Source organism: Lagopus muta, chromosome 8 (genome assembly GCF_023343835.1).
Source record: "Lagopus muta isolate bLagMut1 chromosome 8, bLagMut1 primary, whole genome shotgun sequence".
In the NCBI taxonomy this organism is placed as follows: domain Eukaryota; kingdom Metazoa; phylum Chordata; class Aves; order Galliformes; family Phasianidae; genus Lagopus; species Lagopus muta.
The window spans coordinates 32449890-32477347 of NC_064440.1; the positions used below are offsets into that span (position 1 = coordinate 32449890).

At 40.7% G+C, this 27458-nt stretch overlaps 1 protein-coding gene across 6 annotated transcripts in view; it reads right to left on the bottom strand.

Annotated features, from left to right (window-relative positions):
• ERBB4 (erb-b2 receptor tyrosine kinase 4) overlaps positions 1-27458 on the bottom strand; it is a 504768-nt gene that overhangs the window by 121649 nt on the left and 355661 nt on the right. For 4 of the 6 annotated variants that reach the window (XM_048954009.1, XM_048954012.1, XM_048954010.1 and 1 more), the window contains exons 7-16: positions 26462-26603; positions 25006-25119; positions 23297-23423; positions 19375-19448; positions 18356-18446; positions 16731-16930; positions 9229-9361; positions 8037-8130; positions 6486-6640; positions 899-973 (exon numbers count right to left, since the gene is read on the bottom strand). In XM_048954009.1, coding sequence (XP_048809966.1) covers positions 899-973; positions 6486-6640; positions 8037-8130; positions 9229-9361; positions 16731-16930; positions 18356-18446; positions 19375-19448; positions 23297-23423; positions 25006-25119; positions 26462-26603 — 1205 coding nt within the window. Of the gene's footprint in view, positions 1-898; positions 974-1093; positions 1139-6485; positions 6641-8036; positions 8131-9228; positions 9362-16730; positions 16931-18355; positions 18447-19374; positions 19449-23296; positions 23424-25005; positions 25120-26461; positions 26604-27458 lie in introns of all 6 variants that reach the window. The other 2 variants (XM_048954011.1, XM_048954014.1) reach the window with 2 other exon arrangements.

A 27458-nucleotide genomic window follows, 5' to 3' on the forward strand; every position in this document is an offset into this window, starting at 1 on the left:
AAGGTATCTCAAAGCAGAACAATTCCAAAGAATGCTGCAATGTGAAATATGTTCAGTGCCCTTCCTCTAAGAACTTAGTCAGCACTGACACCCATTTAATTGCAAAGCTACACCACCTGATAGCATTTATACCATTGCCCAAGCCTAAACACACACTCCCTCAACAGCAAGAGAGTAGGGATCTTCACATTAGTACCTAACTTCAGAATCTTCTCTTAAAATAAATTAGTAATGAAGCTGATTGAAAGGATACATTTCTTATCTAATCCTAGCTCATGACAGTAACCCCAAAGCCTGGAAGTCATACTAACCAGTTTGAATCTTAATCAACAGCAATGAAGGACTTACAAAGGAATGTGAAGCTTAACAGCAATGCTTTGGGATTCCCCTGCATTAACTCGTTTTGGTCATCTTCACTAAAAAAGAAAATTGCTGAAAGGCTACCATGTTTTGGATTTGTTTTCTTGGTACAGAAAATGAAAAAGATCAAAGACGGCTTCCATGAATTGAGGGAAAAGTTCAGTTTTTCCAAAGCATTTACTTCCCCCCCCATAGGAAAGCATGGAAGAAAAAGCTTCAATTTTTCTTACGCTCTGCCTTAAAAAAAAAAAAACAAACATGAAATTGTACCAACAAGACATTTTAGTTTAACCAGAGGTTTCGACCAAGTTTACTTCCAGTAAAATTTCATCAAGAAGCGTATTTCTGTAGAAAATTTCATGAAATTAACTGGCTTTGAAACATTAAGTAAACTTGGGCATTTGGAGGCACACCTTGCTTAAGAACAAGTTACATTCTCCCCATAGTCTGCATTTCTGGACAAACTGGATAGTATGACATTCCTGCGGTAAGTAGGGAAGACCCTGGTGTACAAAAATGGAGAAGTGGTGGATGTTACCTAGCATGTTGTGGTAAAGTGGACTGTCGTGTCCATGGATAGTAAATGCAGTCATGACTAGCTGGACCTCTACACCTGCAGGCAATTACAGAACAAAAGACGTCATTTGCCATTCACAAGGACATGCACACGCATGCGCCCTTGTCCACACGTGGAGGATGGAAGACACACAGGGAACGACCACTCAGCAAGTACCTATCCATCAGGCCAACGCAGTCCTCGATATGCGGACCTATGCACCTGCAGCAAATCCAAATTGAGAACAAGAAGAGAAAGAGAGAAAATGGTTATTTGCAGATCCAAGAAGCAGAAATCCCCTCTTTGTGACACACTTTTGATTACAATACTAAAGAGAGACTCGAGTCACCACAAAATTATACTGTGACAAAAACAAGCCTGTCAAGGGAACAATAATAGCAACATAACCAGCATTCCAAAGTTGGACCATTTGTGGCTCACACAGTATTTAAAGCAGGTTTCACCTGCATGTGTGGGAGGCCTGAGAACAGAGTTGCCTTGCCTGGATGTTTTCTTGGAATAATCAAACTGGTGATTACTGAACAGAAGCTGTTCATTTGCAACACGTGAGACCTGCAGAAGCACAATGCATAAGTCCCTCCTCCCCACTTCCTGTAATTGATGCAATTGTTCCTTCTGCTTCAAGTGCCTACCCAGGAAATGAGTTTTGGAAGCTGACTGTACTCTTAGCAAGGAAACTCAAGGATGAGATTCCCATTAAAAAAAAAATCTGAGTAAAATGCTGTCTGCTGATACAGGCACTTTGTCCTGCTATCTGTAGATGCTGCCAGAAGACTTCCACTGCAAATTCAGCAGGTGCTCACCAAAGGTGAAGGAAATACAGGGAGTCGCTTTATGCAGCACCACTCAAGCACAGCCACAGGAAAGAGCCTTGGTGTCTCCTTACCCTCACAAGGAACACTAATCAAAGTAGCAAGCTGAGTTGCCTGCATTCAAATAAAAAGTTGCTTACCCCTTTTACACAAGGGTCCAGATGATCAGAGACAGACAGATGTAGGTGAACTTTCAGAGATTAAGACAACCTGACGTGCCTCAGTGCTAAAAGCCCAGCAAGTCCCTCCTCATCCACAGCAAGCAGCTCTCAATTTCTGAAGAAATTAAGCCACTTATTTCAAATGTTTAACAATACCTGCAGTGAACTTTCTCTCCTGTACACCCAAAATTACATTTTCCAAAACAGCTGTGATGTGTAAACAAAGATTTTCACTATTTCTTCAACAGTGTTCTCCTTCAATAGATGCAAGACAAAAGCAGATTCATTACACACCCAATTGGACAGAACACGCATGAAGCGAAAAGGATTGATTTAAATACAGTCCAAGAACTCAGATAGAACTATTAACAGGTATTTCTTGAAATTCCTACTGTCCTGGGCTTCTCAAGTCTGAATTTTACCCAATCTTCAGCCAAACCCAACATTGTTCTTTTCAGGGTATTCTCAGCAGTTTGCTGAAGACCAGTGCAGTAAGTAAAGGTCTGAACAATTTCTTTTGAGCCGCCTTCATCTTCTAGCATGTCAAGAGAAGCAAAGTTCAGACTCCTGCTATAGATAAGGGTCCTCTTGTACTGGAGTTTTGAGAGCCCATTGCTAGTTCAGATAATTGGCAAACAGGAAGAGCCTATTGTCTTGCAGTCATTCCATAACTGCACATTTGTTCTCTAGAAGTCTGAAAGAGAAGAGATGATCCAAGAAAAGGTACTTGGACCTACCCTACTTCAAACTGAAGTACCACTGCCTTTTGTTTAAAAATCAATAATCATCTTCAGTGGGTTTCCCAGCCTCAAACAGAAAACTGTCTAGGTACATTTTAAGCTGTTCAACATGACTGTGAGTACTTACACACTCTTTGGTTGTCCTGACTGACACGCAATAAATACTGTGTGAGTTAAGAGCAATAGACACTACTATTAACAAGTTGTTTTTCACCATTAAGTCATCAATTATTTTTTCTCTGACAATAGTTTTTTTCCTTTCAGGCTTTTTTTTGACACAAGTACAAGCATAACACAACCATACGTAGCAGAGGCACTTAATTCACCCCCAGGATTCCTTCTCCTGCTTGGAGTCCGGAGGAAGAACTACTATGTTCTTTCTGTAAGAGGAACTGGGTAATATCAACACAATCATACGTTTCAATTTATTAACAACATTCAGTCATTACAACACAGCTTATACAGAAAACTACACATAGAGCTTTCCACCTTATCTTTAAAAAGAACTGTTTTCTGAAAGATAATTAGTTAGAACAGTTTTGAAAACAGAAGATCTTTGTTTCCCCGAAATAATCCATTCCCCCCCAACTTCCACAAATCTTATTTCATATCAACTTCCCTTGAGATCAAAAAGTGGGGCCTTAACTTCTCACAGATTTCAAGCAGCAAAGCCATTTTCAATCAGATGAATTCCCCAAGAACTTTGTTGCTGAAAACAAAACTGATTATGAGATAGCATAAACAGATTAACCCTGGACAAAAGAAAACATTTGTTACACCAAAAGCAGATTCACTTAACTGTTACTCTGGATGAAGCCAAATGAATCAAAATTTATACAGGTAACAGTGTGTGTGTTGATGGCAAGAAAGTTGATCTCCCTGCTAGGGGCAGGGAGAAATTTTTCCATCAGCAAAGCAGTGTTAGTCTCCAATTAATTAGCATTTGTTGCAACTGAATTTCCACTATGATGCCAACAGGAATTCAAAATGCCTTCAGAGGCAAGGCAGTCCTTGGGCCTTCAAATCCATCCTACCACAACTTGTCAGCTTCGAGGGATAATGAAATTTCGGATAAGGAAGAGCAATACGTTTCCTTCAAAAATAAAAGTAGTAAGAAAATGCTTGTGATGAGAACAGGTCCTCTTTGTGCCTTGCTTAGGGAGGAAGCAGACTGTCAGATGCTGTTATATAATTACTATTTCATTTCTGCAAAAGCATTCCATTTTAGCTAGCTTGGCAAGAAAAAGTGCCAAATGTTTTCTGACTCCCTTGAATTAAGTGGGATAGCTGTCCCACGTGCCTCAGACCTGCTTCAGATTGGCCTCAAGTAGCTGATGTTTATCATGACGATGCAAAGTGAAAAGCACAGTTGCCGCATCCAAGCAAGTCACTTCTCGATTCCTCTCTTGGTGAGCAAAACATCATTAACAGGACTGGATAATAACACACCTATCTAGAGGAGCAGTCATTATATTTAAATAAGGGAAGAGAACAGCACTATGAAATCTCACACTCAAGTGAGCAATCACCTGCAAGTACCAGGACAAAATTAAGGCAGAAGGCTCACAGAACTACCTTCCCCTGTGACGGGAATGGCTGGAGAAGATAAAAACAAGACTAAGAGAACTAAAAGCCTATTTTAGCAAGGATCCTGAATCAAAGAGCAGTACTGAAGGAACAGAATAATACCATAACAGGAACAGTGCTCTGCAATAGCTCAAGACTCTTCATGAGTACCTAAGCTCCACCTCTGTGGCACTGGTTCTATTCCAGCAACTGATCTGACAGCAAAGCCAGATGAAGTAGAGGGTTGGGTTTTCTGTACCACTCAGCTGTGAGTCAAGTATCAAGCTGTGCTCTCTCCAGAAGTGATGTCATTAGGAACGCTGATTGAGGGGAACTTCTGTATTAATTTTGGAAAGAAAGGTATGAAAATAGAGAATTCCACATTAAAGGAGGAGAGAATGAAAGAGACCAATTCCCTCTGGAAATACTCAGCCCCAAGAGTGTTGGCAAAATTTAAAAAAAAAGCCATAAACCCCAAACATCTGGGACACTCATTAACAGATTAACATACCATCATTAAAGGAAGCCTTCAGAAACACTAGAAAATGACATCTATTTTTATCTAGATTGGGTTTGTGCATGTTGTTTTCTTGAGAGGTGATAAAACGCCTAAGAACTGACATTAATCCCACAACAACAGGATGAAGATTTCTGTGAGCAATACTATTTAACTCATGGCAAAGGTCTAGCTCCTCATAAGAGAGACAGCTTTGTGGGAGAAGTCACTGGCTCTATAACAGTGGTACTTCATCAGTTCCCTGGCGATTGGCAAACAACACTTGATGAGGCATTCTTTCACTTTTAACCTCAGCAAGACATTTGCAGAAAGAAAAGGGAGAAAGTTCAAGGGATAAATTCTAAGGTAACTCAGCATAAAGGAATCCTGTGTCAGCGAGGGTTGCCAACAAATGCTGGCAAGTAGTTACAGCTGCCTAATGCCCTTCCTATTTGTTTAGGAACTACAACATCAGATTGCCACCAGGAGGTGGTACCCAGGGAGACAGTACCAACCAACCATCTGGAAGATACTGATGCATCTAAAGAAGTGATGAGGAATGGAAAATTATTTGTTCCTTTTCTATTTTGAAGAAGTACAGTTGTTTTATTAAGATCAATAACATTTAAATCTCCTCAGAATAGAAGACTGTCCAGAAAGGAAGTCACATCCCACTCTTCTGAGAGGTCAGAATAGCCACAAGGTGCCTCTTCATTGTTATCTTTAGACACTAAGTCGACCATCCACACCTGGGTTTGTCAGACTCCAAACTAGCACACCCACCATTCTCTTAAAGCCAGAAACAGAGCTCCTGAAGCAAGCTCATCTTGGCATACTGTCATCTTAGTTTTCTGATTGCAAAATTGAGGGTCTGTAGGAAAGATCTATCTGTAACAGATTCCAGCTGTGTCTCAGATCTTACCATCATTTCCCCATTGACTCTATTATAATTATATACGCAAAACCAGGAAAAAGTCTCATTTTGAATGGTAACAGCTGTTGACATCAAGATCACATTGAATAATTTACCTGCTTAATTTTAGCTGCTAAACAGAAAGGGCCTCTTGTGGAAGATTATTTCACTGGCTGAAGTTTTCTCTTTCTCCCCTGGCTGTCTTTTCCTTTCTGTGTATCCTGGACAGCACTAACCTCATCAAGAAAACATTTCTAATCCACGTGGACAAAGCAGGACAAGAGCTGAGTAGTTGATTACTGTTATTTGTTGCAGATCCTTAATCTTGGCTCAGACGCTCAGTCTATGTTTTTTCACACATAACAAGTGATTGATTGGGAATAATACTAAGACAGGACTTGAGAAACGAATCCTCAAATTCAGACTCCTGCAGAACATGGCTCCTGGTGAATCCTTTGCATCAGACCCTCTGTGTCTCAAAGTGCTACAGGGTTACCTCAGCAATACCAAGGACCAAAGAGGACCAATTCCATCAGTAAGTGAAATAAAGTCATTGTACAGGCCTAGACACACGAATGTAAAAGGCAGCATTTGTTACAAACCAGTGCTAGCGGGAAGGCTGTGGAAAGATCTTCGGAGTGGTCTTCATAAAAGAGTGTAGTATTCTTCTTTTCTGATAAGCTGCTGGATGTTTACGGCAGAAACTTGAGTGTCGTGAGAAACTGAAAATAAAGTTGCATTACACTGCTGCACACACTTGGCTTTCAGGAGCAGAACAAGTACTTTGCCAAGCCAAAACTTCACCTACATTCTAACAGGTAACAAAACTTCACTAGGATGGTTCAGATCACATAACTTACCCTTGGGTGCAATTTGGATGGCAAGGATGGCACTCGCGATCCTCATCAGCATACTTGAAAATGAAACTGTTGGCCCCCTGTAAGCCATCGGGGCATTTCTCCACACAGTTCGGACCATCCTTAAAATGGAAACACTTCGTGCAGTGGTCAGGCCCCTGGTGAAAGGGGAGAAACAGTGCATTCAAGTTACTCCGTATCTCCCTTCTGCACTGGAATTGCAGGTCCTAGCATGACAGCACATACAGCAGTAACTGCAGTGGTGTTTCTTTCCTAGCAAACAGCAAATCACCCACATGGTTCCAGCCACTGTTAAGGAATAGCACATGTATATCTTGGTAGTTCTGACCACAAGCTTAGCTTGTACAACCTACGAATCAATTCCTACTTTCTAAACAGGTTTCTCCACACTACCAGCATGATTAACACAACAGACTTCATGTCTGTTTTAAGCCCACATACACACAAACAAAACAAAGATGTACAGTGATTCACTACCTCCACAATCCACATTATTTCCCATACTGCCTTCTCCCTTTGGTTATCCTTCAGTGTTTCTGTGACAAGGTCTTCTTGATACATACACAACTTTTTAGCAGTCCAGACTGTCACCTAAGGCTCCTGCACAACATAAGCAAAATTAAGCCAGTGGAGCCGACCAAATACCGTGTTCTGCTTGGGCACTGGTCTACAACTTCATATCCATGAATCATCCTTTAAGTCCAAATTTATCTCATGGGCTGAAACTTGCAGTATTAGCTTCCTGCTTTGTGACAGCATTGCAGAAAGCAGAGTGGTACAGCAAAAACAACTATGAGAATGTTGAGCAGGGTAACGTATTTTCTTTACGGTCATTAGGTTACATGAGAGAACCAAGGAAACAAGGTTAAATTTTCACAGTAACAAAGAACCTGAAATACAACTCCTTGCATCCAAGACGCTTTTAACCTTGGCAATATACAAACAATCGAAACAAGGAACTATTTTTATCCAACAAAAGGACAATAATCTTTGAAACAAGACTCACTGCTCACATAAGATAATTCAGGCATTATATAGACGACAGTTACAGTCAGCATTCATTTTTAGGATGTGCATAAAGAATGCTGCACCAGAACAGGCCAGCCTACAAAGAAAAGATGACATTGCTCAAGCTTTCTGAAAAACCAAGACAAATGCCCACATCTAAAAAAGAAAAAACCAACAACCTGAAACCACAGAACAGAACTGAACATAATGAACAAAAGCAGCTAGAGAACAGAATGTTCAGACTGCACCTGAATACTATCTCACGCTTAAAGACTTTGGACATAACATTTCAGGCATTAAGACAACTCAGGAGAGAAAAGGACTCGCTTTTTGAACCATCTTCTAAAGCAGTCTAATTCACCTGAGTTCATTCCTAGAACCTGCTTACTACATGCAGAGTACTGCTCCTGCACATAAAATATGTTTTCTGCCTACGTTAATGTTGACTTGCAACTGTTACTTTACTTGTTCTGAACAGAAGGTACCTGTGCTTTAGCACATTCTAACAGCCAGCACTGCTCTTACCGGCCCGTAGCATGTGATCATGTTGTCTTCCATCTTCTCACACTGGGGATCACACTCCACACAAACAGAACCATTTGCAAACTCTCGAAACTCCCTAGGAAAATATTTCGCAAGCAGGTTAGGAAAAAGCAAAAGGGAGACTGAAGCTGAGCAAAAATGGCTGCCTCTTCACCGGGTGGTAATCACTTCAGCCTCATTAAGCCAGTAGACTACACCAGCTGAGATGACTTCTTGTAATGGGATTAGGTTGCTTTACAACAGCTGAAAATTGAGCCCAATCAGCAAAGTCACTCAAAAAAAATACTTGGAAAGGGGCAGAGCCCACAGAAAGAGCAAATAACATTCTCTAATCAATACAGTTCAGAACATTCTAGCTGAAGTGCTGGTTATGCAGTCCAAATAGAGCCTCTCTGCAATCTTCCTGAGACAGGCACCGTGGCAGAACCAGCCATCAAGTGCTGCAGGGTTTGTGGTCAGATGTGTTCTGATGCACACAAAACCGCAGTTTTATAACACAGTTCTCCAACCTTTTTTAAGCATACGAAACTGTTTTATGTCAGTGTTCTTTTCACATGCATTGTCCAGACAGAAGCGTTTTAAGTATTTTAATGCATTTTCAGGACTTCCAATCCTCTCTACATAACAGTTCCATGAGTTATCATACACGGCAAGAAAGAAATTGTGCCAGTGATTTGATTTTCAATTAGCACCTCGAGGAAAAAAGTGTAATTCAAATCATGGTTTTATCTTTATTATGAAATGAATTACTGGGACCTTACTATAATGTTATGCAGGATGCTGAATTCTACCTGCTGTTCTCCAAAGCCTAATTATTAATTACTCCTACTGCAAGTAACACGAGGAGCTTTGCTCCATTTTATCAATACCAGGCACTCTTTGTCTTTTGTTCAGGGTTTAGGCTACCTGCCCTTTAGGAAAAAACACACACAGCAGATTTTATTATTTCTATTTCCATGTAACATACATAATGTAGCAATCACAGGTAAATCTTCACACACAAGTTCAGATTCTGAAGTGACTGAAAGTTACGCAGCAATACATTTCACCCAAAGGCAGTAATATTGACAGTGGAACTGGACACCCCTGGATGTAAAGACAAGGTAACTTACACATCAAATCCTGAATTACCCCATCAGCAGCACTAGCAAGAAGTACAGCAGAAATATCTTACCCATCATACAGGTTACAAGATTCTATGCAGGTCCTCCCCCTGATGAAGCGCTTGCAGGAGAGACACTGATCTGGCCCTGGCCCCCAACAGCCATCGCTTGAGCATAATTCGTTACACACCATTCCATCAGCAGCTACAGAGAGAGAAAACACTGCCATTAAGTTATGCAGTCCTCTGAATTCGAAAGGAAAATGTTTCACCTAGCATTCAAAAAACAAGACGCCCCCTAAAAATACAAAACAACAAGGCCCAACTCTTCCTTGCTGATAGCATAAGCCACAGTGGTTACGTGGCAAAATTCCTCCATTAACCTAATTATTAAAGTTTGTGAGGAGTAAAAGGCCATGAACCTCAACGGCCTCTAAAATGCTACAAGATTTCAGTCTCTGAGAAGAGAACATGTCCTCTACAGCCCAAGAGTCCTGCCTGATGAACAGGATTCTCAAATCCACGCAGAAACAGAATTAGCGCTATTTACCACTGAACCCTCACAACAAAGATGCCAACCTCAACGTTACTAAAACTAATTCTACTTCAACAACCAAGAGTGACATAACAAATTGAGTTTTTTTGAAAGAAGCTTCTCTGCAACTGTTTTACTTTTGAAAAAGAGAAATTGTTCAGAGACACCGACTAGAACACTTGCAGACAGGTCAAGAGGCCTAAGACAAAAAAGAACTGAACTCACCCAACAGGCAAAGGAGCTCTGTGGCTGTACAGCACCCCTCTTCAAGAAGCCCCAACTCCAAGAAACACTCTCCCTCCCGTGGCTGACCCTTATATGAGCTCCCCCTGGGTCTGCCCCTTCTGGCCAGCTGGGCAGCACAGGTGCAAACACTTTGCCTGTGCTCCCTGGGCTGAACACAGCCCTTCACCAGGTGCTCCATCACCACTTCAAGCCCCGACCCAACAGCTCCCCTGCAGCAGCTGTTAGAGATGATTCTAGAATGGATTCTGCCGTATGCAGTCTATTGCAGAAAAATGGCCTTAACTTTGGTAGTGAGAAGTCATGCCTCAAAAAAACAGGGAACTTGCTGTCTACGGCAGTCAAGTAGACAAGGAAGATCTGTTTGATACAGAGTGGTAAGCGTGATCTGACGCAGATGGGAAGAAGGAAAAATATAAGAAACAAACCAAACCAAAAGCTTATTTTCCAGACAGAACAATGCTGGATGAAACGTTCTTCTCCAAGCTGACTATTAACGCTCAACAAGAGTTCAGGATTAACCTCAACAAAGAATTAAGAATTAGCATCAACAGTTCTAAAAAACAGTTCAATATGCCACACTCAGAAAAGCAGACCAAATGTTCAGATTTTTTCCTACAAACACAGCAGAGAAAAACCAGAAATAATTATCTTACCACCACGGAAACTCACTCTGCACTCAGTTTGAGTATTACACCCAGTTCTGGCTTGTTCCTTTCAGAAAGGATGAAGTGAGAAAAAGAGTGCTGCAGATTCAACCGCAATGAAGGAACAAACAGTCCTAGGCTCAGGTGAGGACGGTTGCAACAAAATGCTATGATACTGTGAACAAGATCAGAAGCACAAAGCAATTTTCAAGGCTTCTTCCAAGTCCCTTGAAAGCATTCAAAAAGATGGGAACCCAAGAGGCTTCAAAACAGCTTTTTCCTCCTTCAAAGTGTAGATCAAGCTGCAGAATTCCCTAGCATGGGGAGATGGCTTTAAACTAGAAAAGATTTAGAGATTAGGAAGAAATTCTTTACTGCGGAGATGGTGAGATGCTAGAACAGGCTGCCCAGTGAGGTTGTGAATGCCCCCTTCCTGGAAGCATCCAAGGCCAGGCTGGATGGGGCTGGGTGCAACCTGGTTTAGAGGGAGGTGTGCCTGCCTATAGCAGGGGTTGGAACTAGATGGTCTTAAAGGTCCCTTCCAGCCCAAACCATGCTATCATTCTATCCAAGTACTACTTTAAATTGTGATTTCTAAATTCTTTGGTGCAAAAGCACCTGAAAAGAGAACAAAGAGCTTTTTGTATTCAACATATCAGAAAAAAAAAAAAACAACAGCCCACAAAGTAAAACACTGTCAGCCTCAAAACCAAATCTCAAATAAACAAAACTAACAAAAGATGAGGGAAAGGTGGTTTCAATCAATATGAATTGCGTATGGCTATTTTATACAATCCTTTACTACATAAATGATAGATGGTAGAAATGAGCAAAGAGCAAAAGCAAACAGGTATTCTCAGAATATGAAGAAGGTCCATTTCTACTGATGTAGCCATACCTTACCATGTGCAAGTGTCAAACTTGTATTCCGAGTTCACTCTTCCATGACGAAACAGTTTATGCAAATGACTTATACAGCACAGTGAGTAGATGAAAAATAACAACAATCTCCTAAATATCAGAGATAGCAAATTCACCAACGCTTGCTTCTCCGATTCACTGGAGCTACACCAGTAGTCTCACTTTTCAGCCAATGACTGGCTTTAAGAACTCATAAGGAACATAAAAATCCCTCTTACTTCAGATCCCTTTTTGCTCCTTCTCCATCCTAAGAATGCCTTAGGTTCTGATACAGTTTTACACGCTCTCATCATCCAAAGGCAGTTTCCAATTTTTCTCAATCTTTTTGTTGATATTAAGCTTTTATTATCAGTCATTTTCTTTTCTTCCCCGTCAACTATTAGACTACTCTGAATTAAGAATTTATTCCTTCAAATAGCAAGTGACACTATTACAAGATCTCTCTTGGTACAGGCAGAGCCATATACAAATGAAACAAAGAGCTTTTGAGTAAAGAAAATTAAGATTGTCCTATTGGAATCTAGCCAGCATAGTACCTGTAGTCTGAGAAAAGAAACAAGAAAAAAAACACTCTATTTCTTTCTGCTTATTTCTAGTACAGAAATACTTTTACAAGCAAAAAAAAATCCATTTAGCTTGTCATTCCTCCTTTTTCGAGGATGTCTAAAGAGATGTTTGAGTTTTAGATGTATTATTTGACATTTTCAGGGGCTGAGAATGTTCTGAAGCTCGAACGTATCCTATGGCCTGTATGTGGAAGAAAAGAACAAAAAAGCTTTTGACAGGAACTCATTTTCATTAGGAGTCTTAGAATGCTCCTAATGCTCATTATTTATCAATGGGGTCACATAGGTTAGAAGTAACTTCCCCAAACTAGATAGAACACAAGAAAGTTAGCTTAAAAAAAAAAAAAAAAAAAAGGCTCTATTCTTAGTCCAGAGCTCCTTGAACTCAACAGAAAATCTCCCGCAAATTTCAGTTACATTTGCATCAAACCTTGCTATTTATTCAAGTTTTCAACCGGTGACTAAATTGACCTAATTCTGAACAACATTTATAACAACCTTTGCCTGGAAAGGTTTCCCTGTATACTGCAGGTGTCAGTAGAGTTGACAGCAATTATTTAGATAACGTCATATGAGAGGTCATTTTTTTTCTAGATTTATTTTGTGTGCTCTTGTATTTATCATGAGTTGTCTCTGACTTGTTCCGTAAAATACCCATGCTGGGGGAAAAAAAGCCAATTCTTTGCTTCAGCACGGAGCAATGGTAAAATCTAACCGCTGGAGTACCTTCTAGCAAGTAAATTTATCATCATTCACTCTGCATTGATTATCTTTGTAACAGTTTAGGCACAAACTGTGTTTAGTATTACAGGTTAGAGCAGGAGACGATTAAAAGCATACAATTGATGAGAGGACCTGAGAAAACAGCATGGAGCTGCGTCAGGGGAGGGTCGGGGGGGTGAGGAAAAGGCTCTGCCCCAGGAGGGTGGTGGGCATGGAGAAGCTCCCCAAGGCAGCGGGCACAGACCTGAGCTGCTGGAGCTCAGGGAGCATTTGAACAGCATTCTCAGACATAAGAGTTTGGATTTTGGGTAGCCCTGTGTAGGGCCAGAAGTTGGACTTAGTGATGTTTGTGGGTCTCTTCCAACTCAGGATGTTCTGTGACTCTGTGAGAGCTCCTGAATTGTACATACATACTCTCCCGTCGATTCCCACGAGGGTTATCCATTTGGTGACATCCATTTGCCATGTGAATCCCCTCAAACAACTTTGGGAGACACTGCTGCTAAAGCTGCAGCATCTCTTGAAGGCTCACAGCTCATCCTTCGCTCTTCTCTTCTAACGTGCCTCCAAGCCTATGGATCTCCCAGGCTCCGTGCAGTTCACAAGTATCTCACTGGTAATCATGGACTGGAGCGTTTTTGACTGAACTGACTGAACTGAACACTGACTGAACACTGCTGTTGTTATTTTCATTTAAAAAAGAACAGACTTTCACCAAATTCCGCTGTGTCAATGTTATCTCAAAGATAAGCACTGCTGTAAAACTGAACTTGTCTAGGAATATTTAAATCCCTCAATAATTCTTCAGTATTTCATTACTTTTAAGTTCAGCAGAAGACAATTTTGAATGCTATGGGAAAAATACATCACCATTTTGTGATTTATAAAAAAAAAATCACTTCAATAAGAGGCTGATTACATGACCTGAGAAGCTCACACATGCACTTTAAATAAAGCTACATTTGTAATAAATGTCTGCTGTAACATGTTCTTGGCAATTTGTAATCACTAGGCAGCAAGGAAAGCAGTAACAAGCTGACAGTGCCTCAAAATACACAAAGAATTAATAATAAACACACCAGAGTGTGGCTGTAATAATTAACATGGTCTAGACTGGTTTCTTTGTGGGAAATGGTACGAGAAAAACTTTCATGGATATTTTTATTAACAATTCACACTCTGCTAGTTGCCATGTAAACAAATAGTATTTCCACCACAGACGCTACACTTCAATCCTGCAAATATTTACATACACTTTAACCTTCCTCATTCTGATCAGGCTTTTTGTCACTCAGACAGGCATGTGCATATGCGCAAGTGCCTGAAGAATGTGGGTCTAAAACAGGCAAAAGAACCAGAAGGCAAAAACTGAAACCCTCGTGGCTTGCCCTCAGATCACAGACACTCAGGCAATGGAAGATCAGAAAAGCTCTCCAAAAGCTCAGTCTGCTCCCATCTCCTGAACAGGACGGATGCTTCGAAGCATGCTGGACAAATGCATCTGGCTCTAAGGACCAGTTCTGTCTTACCTCAAGTAAAGGTGAGGAGTTTAGTTAGACATCTAACCTGCAGCAGAACCCATTTAAACCCAGAGAGGTGCTGACTGACAGGCAGAGCTGAAGCAGCAAGGTAGCTCATCTCATCTAATGCTGACTCTCTAAAGGCCACAAAACATTATCGATTCATTCATACAAGATGTGCATAGAGAGAAAACCACTGTTACATTTATGACTCAGGAAATTAGCAGTCCAAGACACTGCATTCTGATCTAAGTAGCCTGGCCCATAGCCTATGTTCATTAAATACAGCCCGTTTAATCAATAGGCTAGAATTCATTTTTGGAACTAAACTCCTGGTAGTGCATCATATATACTAACTTTTCAAAGGGAAATGAAAAAGAGATCTGTTTTTCTCATGAAGATTCTCCTGGTGTAAAATTTCATAAAATATCTTCAGTAGTATTTTTCTTCCAGGGAAATAAAAGTTTCTACTACAGCAAATCCTCAACAAGGTGGAAGTCAAATAAAGTTCACATTTTCCCTTTGTGTGCAAATGTGCTGACAAGATTTACAGTGCCAGAGTGCGATTTGGCAGTGTGTTCTAGTTTCCATTTGCTCAAGAAGTCTGAGTTTTAATAGCTTGTAGCCATTTCAAAGACTTGACAATCACAAGCAAGGGCAAAAAGGTATTTGACAAAGCAGTCCCAACAACTGCTATGGGATTACCTTCCCAATTGCTGTGTCCAGTTGGCCTCCAAGTTCACCTGAGCTGCTTCTTATAGTCTTCTAATATGTGGTCTGTAAGTCATTGTATGGGAACTGCTGATTCACTGCCTGAACCTCTGTTTGATCACCTGAGGAGAGCCATGAGTCAGCCAGAGGAGCACAGGTGAAGGCAATTCAGCTGTGCTGCCGGAAGGGGTGCAGCCTGGACCCCTCCTAGACCTATTTAAGGGCTGGCTAGCAGAGGGGAAGGGTTTCTTCTGGGGATCTGTGCTGCTGGAGTTTTGAAAGTGAGTGCAGGATAGAGGTAAGCTTTCTCTCTATTCTCTTTTTGTTACCATTATCTGCTTTACAAAACTTTTTTTGTTTTTTGTAGTTGTAATATCTTAATATTCATTGATGATACAGTCATGCAGCTCTTCAAACAAAAAGGAAGCACTGCTTCCTTTTTGGAGCTATGGAGATTATGTTGCATCCTATTACCTTCATTCAGTTGGATGGGCCCTGGGCAGCCTGTTCTAGTATGAGATATGGATGTTGGCAGCCCTGCCTGTGGCCTGATGGGTGGAGCTTGATGATCCTTGAGGCCCCTTCCAACCCAAGCCATTCTATCATTCTAAGGCTCTATGATGATTCAACTTTCACTTTTACCTGTAAAACAGTAGCCAAATAACAGCCAAAAAAACCCACCTCACCTAGAGATCTACCAAATAAGGTTTAACACTTCACGAGGCTCTCACATAACAGAAGAATTGAAAAAACAAACAAACAAAAAAAAACAACCAAGTGGAGCTAACAGATGTATAAATATGTTCAACCCAGTAGTGAAATCTATCCTCATACCACAGTGATGAGTGCAGCCACAAAATCTTTCAATGCAGAGCAGTATTTCAAAGAGAGGGGAAAAAAAGAAGCACTTAAAAGTATTATCATGGTCTGAAAAAACATTTCTGCCTTGTCCAATCTGAAAGAACAGATATATCACTTAAACATACTGCAATTTAATGAATTCTTCTCTAGCAGTATCCTTAAAATGAACTATATTGCTGCTATTATGCAATATTATGCAAGTTGCAGTGTGATTTCTGCATAACCAACGCATTTAATCTGCTACACAGTGTTCATTTGATTTTTCAATAGGATCTTAGTCCAGATAAGCTTTCCTGACAGACAATTAGCCCCAGCTGAAATTCTCCTAGTGACCTTCCTTGTCAGACAGGCTCAGTATGGCAAGGGAGAACACAGTTACCAGACAGCAGTCCCAAAAGTGACCTTTCGAGATTGAGAGCCACTTTGGCAAAGAAGAGAAGCAGAAGATGCCTGTTTAGCTCCATAGGTAGGGGGCTGTAAGTCAAAGTCTATAGAAACTATATTCGCTCCACATGTACAACCTTCAGAATCCGTATTTATAAAACTATCTCTTGTCTTCAAAGCTCATATCGCAGCAGGAAGCAGTGCCTTCTTCCTTCTCCATTTCATTTGCCCACACTTTAAAACACTTCATTTTCTTACAAATCTCCTTGGAGACACTGGGCCATATCTTTAGATTCTGCAAATGATTGATACCCTGCTCTGGTTGGTGGGGCTCTAAACAAGTGACCCCAGCTGCATTTCTGGCCTGTCCACACACTGTATCCTGTCATTACTTAAATCATTTCCCCCAGAGTGAGCCACTCGCAGGCATGAAGATTTACTTACATTGAGAAGCAGTACTTACTGCAGTTCTCTGCTTTTCTATTTCGATGAATCACCGTCTTTTGGCTGGGTGTGCTGAAAAGGCTGGTCCAGTTGACTGTGTGGTAGTAGCATAAATTGCTGTTGTCTGTTATGTAGATGTTACCAGCGCTGATCTGCTTCAAGGACTGGAACTGTAAAGAGGTAATGCCTTGCTGCTTCAGGATGAGTAAGGAAAGGCCGCTGTGACAGAAGGAAAGAGAACGTAGATGAGCCCCAAGAGGTGGCTCCAGAGGTGAAGCTCAGCGGAGCTGGTGGAGAACTTCCCACTGAAATTAGTTTTAATGGCACGATCATTTGCAAATTTGCTCAGAATACTTTTAGTTTGAAATGGCACAGATATTTTGTGAGGCAAAAGGTGGTTTTATTGCCCAGAAAGCCAAGTGCCCTTTCAGAACTGTAATACCACAAACTGCGAGGCACGCAATGTTAGGTCAATTCAGCCATCAAACTAACTGGCTAAGTCACTCACGGCCCTGGAACAATCATTAACTCTTTTAAATAAAGTGCTGTCAAGAAAACTGAAGAAAATGTGTTGTTTCTTTACCCCACAGGACATCAAAATTAACACTTCAGATGGTTTATACGCTAAGGAAAAACTGACAAAGTCATGTAAAATGCATTCTAAAATGTGTTAACATGACAAATTAATGTCATTTATGGTAATACAGGAAGAAACTGCTACTTTCAAGGAAATTTTTCCACCCACTTCCTGCATTGCGTTTTTCTGCTATTGTAAGCTGTGGTTATCTCCTCTATCAGAAGAATGATAAACGATTGTGTAACACAGGAACGACTGTGCATATTGTATGACTGAAGACAAGTGAACAACATCCAGCATCTCAACACCCTTCAGGTTATTGTATTTTAATGTTTATAATTGCTTTCCAGCTGTTCTAAACAAAAATTGCTGCTTCTGAACGGAACGCTGGGCTGTAATTCAATCTCAAGGTTTCACTGCTATTCATGATCTGTTTGGTTTGCTGTTAAAAATGTCAGCAAGATGCTGCATTTACACAACTGGGAACCAGAGTTTCCTTTCTACATCACTCTACAAGGTATCTTGTCTTCCACTATTATTTCTCACTGCATGTTCTTCTCTTCAAAAATCAATTCCTCCCTATCAGTTCTCATATGAAGACATGTCTGGTAAAAATGATACTACAGAGCTAACAAATACCATCTGCTAAGTACAATGTATTCACCTTTTATTGCTTCTTAAGACCAGGTTGTTCTTTGGACATATGTGACTGTAAATCTATACACATCTGTATGGGCATGCAGATAATGAGGCAAAGTTCTAGTATCTTTTAAGGTACATTTCATATTCATAAAATGTTTTAAAATGTAGAAAGTATTAAATGAACTGGAAGTTGGCATCTGCAGAAATGAACCAGGATAATCTGATGCTGTTTGTTTTTCTTTTACGTCTTTACATTCAAAAGTTATTGTCCATTGTCAAGAATGGAATAGCAAAGATACTGTTAAAGAACAGCTTGCCAACTGAGAAAACGTGCCAAGTTATGACACGCTTCCCAAGAAGTGTTGCATTCCTTGCTACTACAATGCTGACAAAAAACAGCATGGTGAACATAGAAAGTACCTTACCTATACAGAGCTCTTCCACCAATAGTAACCAAGTTAGAAAAAACCCTGAAGTCAGTCATGTTCTCAGGCCACGACTGTATGTTCAAATACCCTGAAGGAGAAAAAGGAAATGTGAGCATCAATCATTCCAGCCATAAAGACTGCTTTATCACATACATGAATTAAGACAGGCCCAGGCTTTAAGTGAAAGAAAGTGACTGTCTGAGAAAAAGAAATAAAGGTGATGAATTCAAAGACAGCAGTGTGCAAAATTCACCGGCCTGCTCTGTACTGTCTCCTCTAGTGAGGAAAAGGAAGACGTGAACAGTGTCACAGCACTAAATCAGCTTTCAAAAGCCACGCTGAGGGCAAGCTTAAACATCAGCTGCAATCTGAAAGGCCTACGTACCATTTCTCAGCAGCAGCAGGCAACATCAGGATTTGCCTCAATTAAGAACATTCAGTTAAAAACGTATTGGAGCCCAAGACAGAAATTGAGAGATCCATTATGATGCATTAAAAGGTAACAAGATTTTCCTAAAACAAAGAACTTTCATGCACTTCTGACTGTGTGTGGATCAGTCTTCAATGGAGAGCACTGGAGGGTAGTGAGTGCAACTCTTTATTTTGTTTTGCAGACATCTGGGGCGCACCTATGATTTTGTTTCAGTATGGGACTGGAATGCAATACATCTTTAAGCAAAGGAATAATTCCACTGGTAAAGCAAAGATTTCCATTAGCATCTGTAACACTTGCATCACTTTGCCAGCATGGTGCCCACTTAACACTAAGGTCTTGGTCTTCTGATGCTCGTGTAACCCAAAGGCAACGTATATTCTGTATTTGTGTGTAAAGTAAAGGACAGCACAGTTGTGAACAATACTTTAATAAACAACAACTCCAGTATCAGCTATCAAATACATAGCAGAGTGAGTTTTAAGAAAAGAGCATCTGTGCTCCTCAGGAAACCCAACAAATGACAAAGCAAATGCAGAATGAAAAGAAATTCAGATTGTAGGACATCAGAAGTGTTTGTTACCTGTTATCTCTCTCACTGTTTGGAAAATATTTAATTTCTCAGGATTAATTGCTGCGATTGTGTGATATGGATCCCTGGAAGATTAAGCAGACAAAATGCAACACTGTGAATGATAATTAAACAAACAAACAAAAAACAACCACCACAAAGTTCTGCCATGCAGGAAGTAGTATTATTTTTTAACACGAGGTCAATACTTTGATTTCAGGCAGTGTGAGTTGCAGGTTTCAGACTTCTGATTCTGCAAAATCTAACTTCTCCCGTGTCATTTTAAAGGGAAACAGTAGTGCTCACTATCCTGAGTCATGAATATTTTAGTAAATACTTCAGCTGCTGGAAAATTAATGGATTCTGAACAACTGTGGATGATCTTCATAAAGGATGATTTTTCTCAGGCAGACTAGCTGAAATGGCACAGCTGAAGTACTGTGCTACGACCTGGACTAACAAAACTGCTACTGAAACAATTCACAAGCTATAAGCAGAAGAGAACTATGAGCATGCTGGCAGTGCCTGACATGTGACTTCAGATGGATGCACTGTTCAGAAGGTATGGAGCAGGAAGCACTAAGCCAAGCAGTCCAGCACGTTGGCCACCTGGGAACTGAAATGTCCCCATCAAACAGGAAAATCTCAGGTATGCTACAGCATAAAAACATGACACTGACTCATTCTGAGAGTGCCATGAGTTAGCATTTCTTCTTCTTAAATCTAATAACAAAAAAACCTTGAAATAGTCAGGAAAAAAATTCTTCTGTAACACCATCTTATGGTGTTTTTTGTGAATTTTACAGGGCTAGGAAACAACCTCGGGAAAAGATAGAGCATGCATTTCCATGTCCTGCTTCCTAAGAGACATTCTTGGAACTGGAGCTGTATCTCCTGAGACAAGCCTCACAAGTTTGTCCTGCAGTGAATATGCAACAAAACCCCTTAATAGGCAAACGCCTGATCTGCTTTACCAACATGCTTGGTAAACTTGTAGAGTAATGCAGGCATCTACCACTCTTCCTAGCAGAGCCAAGACTTCTCAGTAGAACAGGCAAAACTGAACTTTGCAGCTTCAAGAACAAGAGATTTAACTGATTGCATGACTGCAGACAGACAACTAAAGGGGAGATAAAACACTGCCTATAATGGAGGCTTGTTGCTCTTGCTGATAGTTAGGGCTCTCTGTTCTTCACAGAGATTATAACAGAGAAACAGAAAGAATGCCATAGGTGAGTTTGTCAGGGCCTACTGGACCAATTCTTCCATCTGTTCAGGTCACTGAAAGATGGGCTTCATGGGCAACATTTTCTTAGCAACGATGCCATCACAACAGCCTTGAAATAGTGGCTCACTATTGCTGTGCACTATTGCACTGGTGCAGATTTTTATAAGCACAGCATGCAGACTCTTGTTCATCACTGGCAAAAATGCACAGCTAATGCTGATGACTGTGTTGAAAAACAGTGTTTTGATAGAGAAAACTCTCAGCTCCAAACAGGGTTATTGTGCTCCTTCCATCTATTGTTGTTGCCATGGAAATAAATAGAAAGCATCATTTTTGGAGTGACCTACGCAGTTTGAATAGACATTGTTACAAATACATAGCGACTAAGTTCAAATGATGAGGCAACAGAAAGACGAGCTACAAAATACCAGGATCAAAAACCACAGAATCAATTGTAATCATACAGTTACCAATCAAAACAAGAAAATCCACTCTTAGCATCTTTCAAGCAACAAAGTAGTCCTCTGAGACTACAAAACATCTTGCAATTCTGCAGAGATGCAGACTTAAAGTCTCCACAATCTCAAGTGCTGAGAGTTCAGCTTAAATGTTACAGTTCACAGAGTATACAAATTTGTAACAGAAGGTAACTAGAAGTTGGAGCGGAGGTGTGTTTTGTTATTGCTCTACATAGTCCATCTATGTGACTGGCAGCGTACCTACTATCATCTTTCATTTCCTCTGTGTACTAATGATTCGCAAAATGCAATTACAGTTTTAAACAAAAAAGCTGTTCCGGAATATTTTCTTCCCCAGAGTGTTTTATTCAAGGTTGGCTTTGTTCTCTTTATATTTAATTGATAGATCTGTTATCATGACTCACCTTGTAACTTTTAACTTGCTATTACTGCAACTTCTACAAAAAATGTCTCTGTAATCCTCAAAATCACAGATCTCTTAATGAACTGCAGAGAACTGCTCGGTTCCTCCAGCTGCTTGCCTTGCATTTACTAGAGTACTTCCTGTCTTGTGGGATGTAACAGATTTACAACCAGCCTCGTGAGCAATCATTTGGATGAGAAAGTGCTAAGGTGCGAGCACTGACTGCTGTGTGACCTTCACAGGGCTTCCACAAGCCCGAAGCTGCATTTCCTTAAACCACCTGAACCTACGTTTCTTTCTCCCTATGCCACATTAACCTTTCACACTGTGCTCTCTGCAGGAGATGAGAAGGCCAACCGCGCTGCCGAAGCTCACACTGGCTGCCCTTTTGAACATCAGTGAGCTGCAGGGCTCCTCCACTGAAACGGATTTTCAGCTCTTGAGTGGCTAAAGTCAAGTTGTAGGTGAAGAAATATTACAACCCATCAGCCCAGCAAACCAAAGAAACAAGTCATTTCTCTCCACCTCACCTCGTAGGGAAATGTGAGCCACGCAACCCAGAGTCAAGAACTTCATTATCTTAACGCATCTAAATCTAAGGAAAGCTGACAAAATATCTGCTGCTATTACTCATGCCAGAATTCCACCTCAGATCCATCTGCGGAAGTTCAGCTCATCACACACTACACCATGAAACTGCTAACAGAGAGTTAGCCTGGAACCATACCTTGTATTGTTTATCCTAACAAGCAATTGCAGCCAGCGCTGAAAACTCTGAGAAGCCAAAAGAGCATATTAAAACTTGAAGACTACCCAGCAGAAGTAATTGAATACTTTGTACTATTGATGTATATTTATTACAACAAAGGGAGAGAAAGGGTTTCATCTTGCTAGTGCATTTTGAGGATTTCACTCATTTTAAAAGGCCCTGCAATACCTCAAAGCACCACATGTAACTCACCGTGGCTGATTACACCACGAAAAGCTTGAATTAGTGAGAAAATACAATCCTATGTCTGCTCTCTCAAAGAGCACAAAACAAGAAAGCAGATATTGACATCGGGCCTCCTCTGACCATCAAAACAGATTACATCTGTTCCCTCCATTTACATCCCACCCTGCTGAATTTGCGCCACACATTCACTTTTGATACAACGGCAAACGGCTCGTCAAACTATTAACAGCATGAGGTTATTTGGCTGCTCTTTCTTTACAAAAAACAGACATTAATGAGACTTCCAAATACTGGTTCTATACCTCCACATCATCTACTGTTATTAAGACCTATTCAATACACGGATGTATTTAAAGCAAAACACCACATTTAAGTACCACCGATTTTTGCACATCTCTGCAATTGAAACTGGAATAGATACAATTAAAATGAGTTGACAAGAGGGCAGGTTTTTTTGCATGCATGTGCAGCAACAGCCAGCGAGGCTCTGACAATTTTCACTACATGAGGCACTTTTAGCATATTCTGCATGTTTCACCACCGATTAAACATAATTCAGAACAAATGAATGGAAGGTAACCTATCCTCTGTTATGAGCCATTATTGAAAGCGAGTGCTGAAAATTTTATGAAGGAACCTAAGCTCTCAGTTGGCTTTTCTCTTTCTAATGCCATCTAGTTCATTCTGTCTTTTCCTACAGATTGAATGCTAAGAATCTGGTTAACAGTTTCCTTCACAAATGAAGACAGGAAACTAATTTATCCTAGGTTTGCAGTCGAGTAATAGAAGCCTGCAGCTGTAATGCAGAGGTGGGCACTACTCGTTTCAGCGTGCACCACGACACAACATACAAACATTTTGTCACTTACCCATGAATCCCAGTAACAAGGAAGATCAGGTTGCCATTGATCTTAGTGCAGTTTATGAACTTGTCAATGTTGCTGGAATCCACCGTCTGAGCTGACACTAAGCTCCCTGTTCCAATGCCATCACACGCTGCCAAAACAAGGAGTTTATGTGAAGAACTAGGAGAAACAATTACTAAATCAGTACCTGTCATCCTTCTAAATGCAAGCCTTTGTTTCTTTTAGAGAAAAAGCTGCAACGAGGTGTTAAAATGGCGCTCATTACCCATATTCCCCGAGGACCGAGTGCTAATTTAAACCAGAAAGTTCAAGGACCTGCCACAGAAGGGCATCCTGGCAAATGTTTTTTCACGTTGAATCTCAAGGCGAGTAAGAACCCCACAAACTCCCACTCGAGCCATCTGTAAGGAGATACTTGAAGATTTAGCTTAGATTGGCTGTATCCTATATTTGTGCACTACTTACTGCAAAAGGAAGGGGTCCTACACTGCTAGCTCAACAGGTCCCCTTTGCTTTGGTGAACTTAAAGTCTGTGAACTTCACTATTCAAGCACCAGAAGGCCCTCTTGAAAGGAAGCACAAAAATAATTTCATCATCTCATTAAACAACAGGACCTTAAGAAACCTTGGTATGAATGTTGACGAATCTTCTGCATGCTGCATTTAAATGCAACTGCATTAAAAGCTGCATTTTCTGATGCATCCAAGAACAAAAACCTCCCAGCTTCCATCAGATAACACATCTATCTCCCTAATGGTCTCCTCAGATGGCAACCATTATCAGAACACCTCAACTTTTAGTAGCTTCCCTCCATCCCATTATGTAAACCTAAGGGCTTAGGAAGAACAATATATGTATTCACATGCATCCAAAGGTATCTTTTCAACTGCAAATAGGTTTAAGTTTGTCATTTCCCAACCTTGGCAGAAGTTTCTGTTTAGCTGTTTCAGCCAGGTGGTGTGACTACTGATTTACAGGGTTTGCAGTAGCTTGGTGGTGAATTCCTTTTCAGACTACTACAGAACTAGTTTTACTTCTCCCCACTAGTACTGAAAAACGACACGAGCCCATATGGGAAAAGTGACGGTGCTTTGATCCTGAGACATTTAAGTGGGGAGCTTAACGTCTCCCCATTGGAGCTCAAGACCAAGTAACCTATAAGTATCATTCTTCTCATCAGCATTCTCACTGAAAAACTTCTAATCTACCTTTAAGACACTTAGAAAGGAGGTAAGAGATTCTGGGAAAATAGGTATTTTCAGAGAACAGTCAAATAATGGAAGCTTAAAGCTATACTGAGTGTGAAACGTACCATATACTGAAGTCTGGGTTTTAGTGCAGCCTCCTTTAGAATGACAAAAGGAGAGCTCTGAAACACCTCCAGGAAATACGAGTCATTAAAATGATATAATAAAGAATTCTTTCAGATTTCTCTAAAACCAATGAAGAAATCGCCCTCATTTTTATCTAAGCAAAAGTAATTGGTTTAGTTATACCACCATTATAACTGAATACATTTTCATTTCGTTGTATTTAGGAACACGCTTCACACACAGCCTATATAGTTCAAAGTTCTGTGGATATCCAACGGCTATTAATATCAAATATTCTACAGCATACTCATACATATTTCATGCCAAAAAAACACACTGCTTTGCTCTACTGGAGTGTAGACTACAGTCAAAAACATTTATACTAAATTATTGCCTACCTTTAGGACAAATGTCAGTGCAGGGCTTACACATCTTAATACCATTTTCTTCAACCTCCATCTTGGAGCTTGGACATGCACGGACACAAGAGCTGGAATCTACCACAAAGTTGTCTACAAAGAAGATATTGGGAGAAAGTGAACCACCAGACTACACAATACTGGAAGAACATGTTTTTTGATTGCGTGATGTCAGCACATGTTATTTACCTTCATGCTTATCGAGACACTTCTGAAAACAATGAGCAATTTAGACCCGTATTTGGTGACTCAGGAAGAAACAGTTCTCTTTCACACACACAGAACTGTATTTGTGGGATAATGCACCGCATGGGACAACGACAATTATTTCAATTTTGCCTTGTAAAACAACTGCCAAAGGAGATATAGACTGATTCTGCTTGATTGAAAGCTTAATGAGGTCGAGAAGAAAAAAATAAATCAGGAAGCTCAATGAAGTATTTAGACAAAGAATCACATCCCTAAAGCAGTACATGGCACTCCAGTTCTGTTAAAAATAAACAAAGCTTTGACTTCCTTAGATGATTCACCACTCTTATTAGAGACAGAACGAAGCTGTGACAGTCCCCACCTCAGCCTACTGTCAATCTGAACTTCACTGTGGAGATTCAAAATTTGGATTTGGCTTTGAGTTGAGTTATGGTTCAGTTTATTACAGATCATCCAGGTAAGTTACGTTTAAAACAATGGACAACGCAACTGGAAACATTGGTGGGAACAAAAGGGGGAACAAAAACACGGTCTCTCTTTTCTAACTAAAACGTCTGTATCAAAGACTGCAGCAATGACAATCTGCAAGGAAGTATTTTGTTCTTTGCCATCCAGCTGGCATTTCAGAAGCACGTGTCCTTCACATGCATGGGATTACTGATTTTAATCTCCCCCAGCTACTGTAATTTCACTCATGGCATTGTCAGTACGGCAAGCTTTTTTCCCCACTGGGAAAACTGCTAAGGAAAATGTCTGTGGTAACTTTATGTCAAACCATCGTGATTCCAAGAGCATCATGAAAGTGTTTGATGCCAGATACTACTGCTGGTAGACTGTCAGTTCTGTTAATTACATGCATTTGTACAATCCCGTGAACTAATGCAGCATTTTGGCATTATCTTAACAGTTCATTTCTAAATCTACATGGGCCCTTTGAAAGCATGAATGCAACAAGTGGTCACTGTGGAGACAGAAACTCAGCAAATTCCCTTTTTGTAAAAGAAAAATCACTCCAGCACACAACGCTTGGAAAGTGTCAACGACCCAGAACTCTGTTTCTACTTAGCACATGCCTAAGCTTTTGCAAGATGCAGGCGCACACAGGGCGATCTGAGGCTCTGCACTGCTCACTTCACTCTCCTTCTCTGGCTGTTCCACAGGGCTCCTGAAATGCAATTCAAAACTTCCCATGGCCGCAGGAGAAGAGAGCCAAGGCAGCACTTACGTGGGCACTTCTTGACGCAGAAAGCCCCGTACGTGTACTTGGCATTGTGATTATGTTCCAGTTGGAAGGTAGTAGGATTGTACACAAATGTCTGGGGGCACTGTGTGACACACGCTCCGCTATCATTGAAATTCATGCAGGCCTGCAAAATGGGAGGAAAGAAAAAAATCAGCTTGATTAAAGCATATAGTTGGTTGTGTAGCTGTTTTGGTTTTTAGTTTCACTGTCCTGACGACTGTTCAGAAATGTTGCAACAGGGGGGAACGCGATGCATAGCCTTCTAACCTCCATTTTGTCTACACAGACTTCTTGCTAGGACCTTGGCAAATACATGGCACGTGAAAGGAATTCTCAGAGACCCCTTCATCTGAAACACAGCTGGCTGTTACAGCATTTCCTACAAAAACGTAGCAGAACTCCAATTTGTTTCATAACTATTGTTACTACTAGTAATCAACTAACTCACAACTCCATAGGACTAAAGCTGCCAGGAGCTAACAGTTATTTACCACAGTTCATCTAAACAAATGCTAACGACTTTTCTTTAGAGGTCCAACCTTTTCACTTCTTACAGCCTGAGTCCGAAGTCCAGCTGAAAACTGAAATTCCCAATTAGAAAGCAAGAGGGATACGAACTTCTTTTGAGTTAGCACAGGAGGGGGTCATTTCCCTAAGTGCAAGTTTAACAAGGTCAGTTGCTTCACACACTGGGAAAAGAAAATAGGACTTTGTATCACTTAGCATTCAAGCTCAGCCACCCACAGCTGCCAGAGGACAGGGCTCTGACAAATGAAGAGGCAAGCGTGTGGTTAAAGAGAGTAATAGTATGCAGGAAGAATAGTTGGCCATGCAGGGATGATAATTAGCAAGGTTAAAAAAAAATAATCACAAAAATCGTGGCGTTCTTTATCACTACACCTTTTGTCTGTGGTTTTAATCACAGCTTACAGAAAACTAGTGAAGTAGCAGTCACAAAGCACACCACCAATGCCTAGCG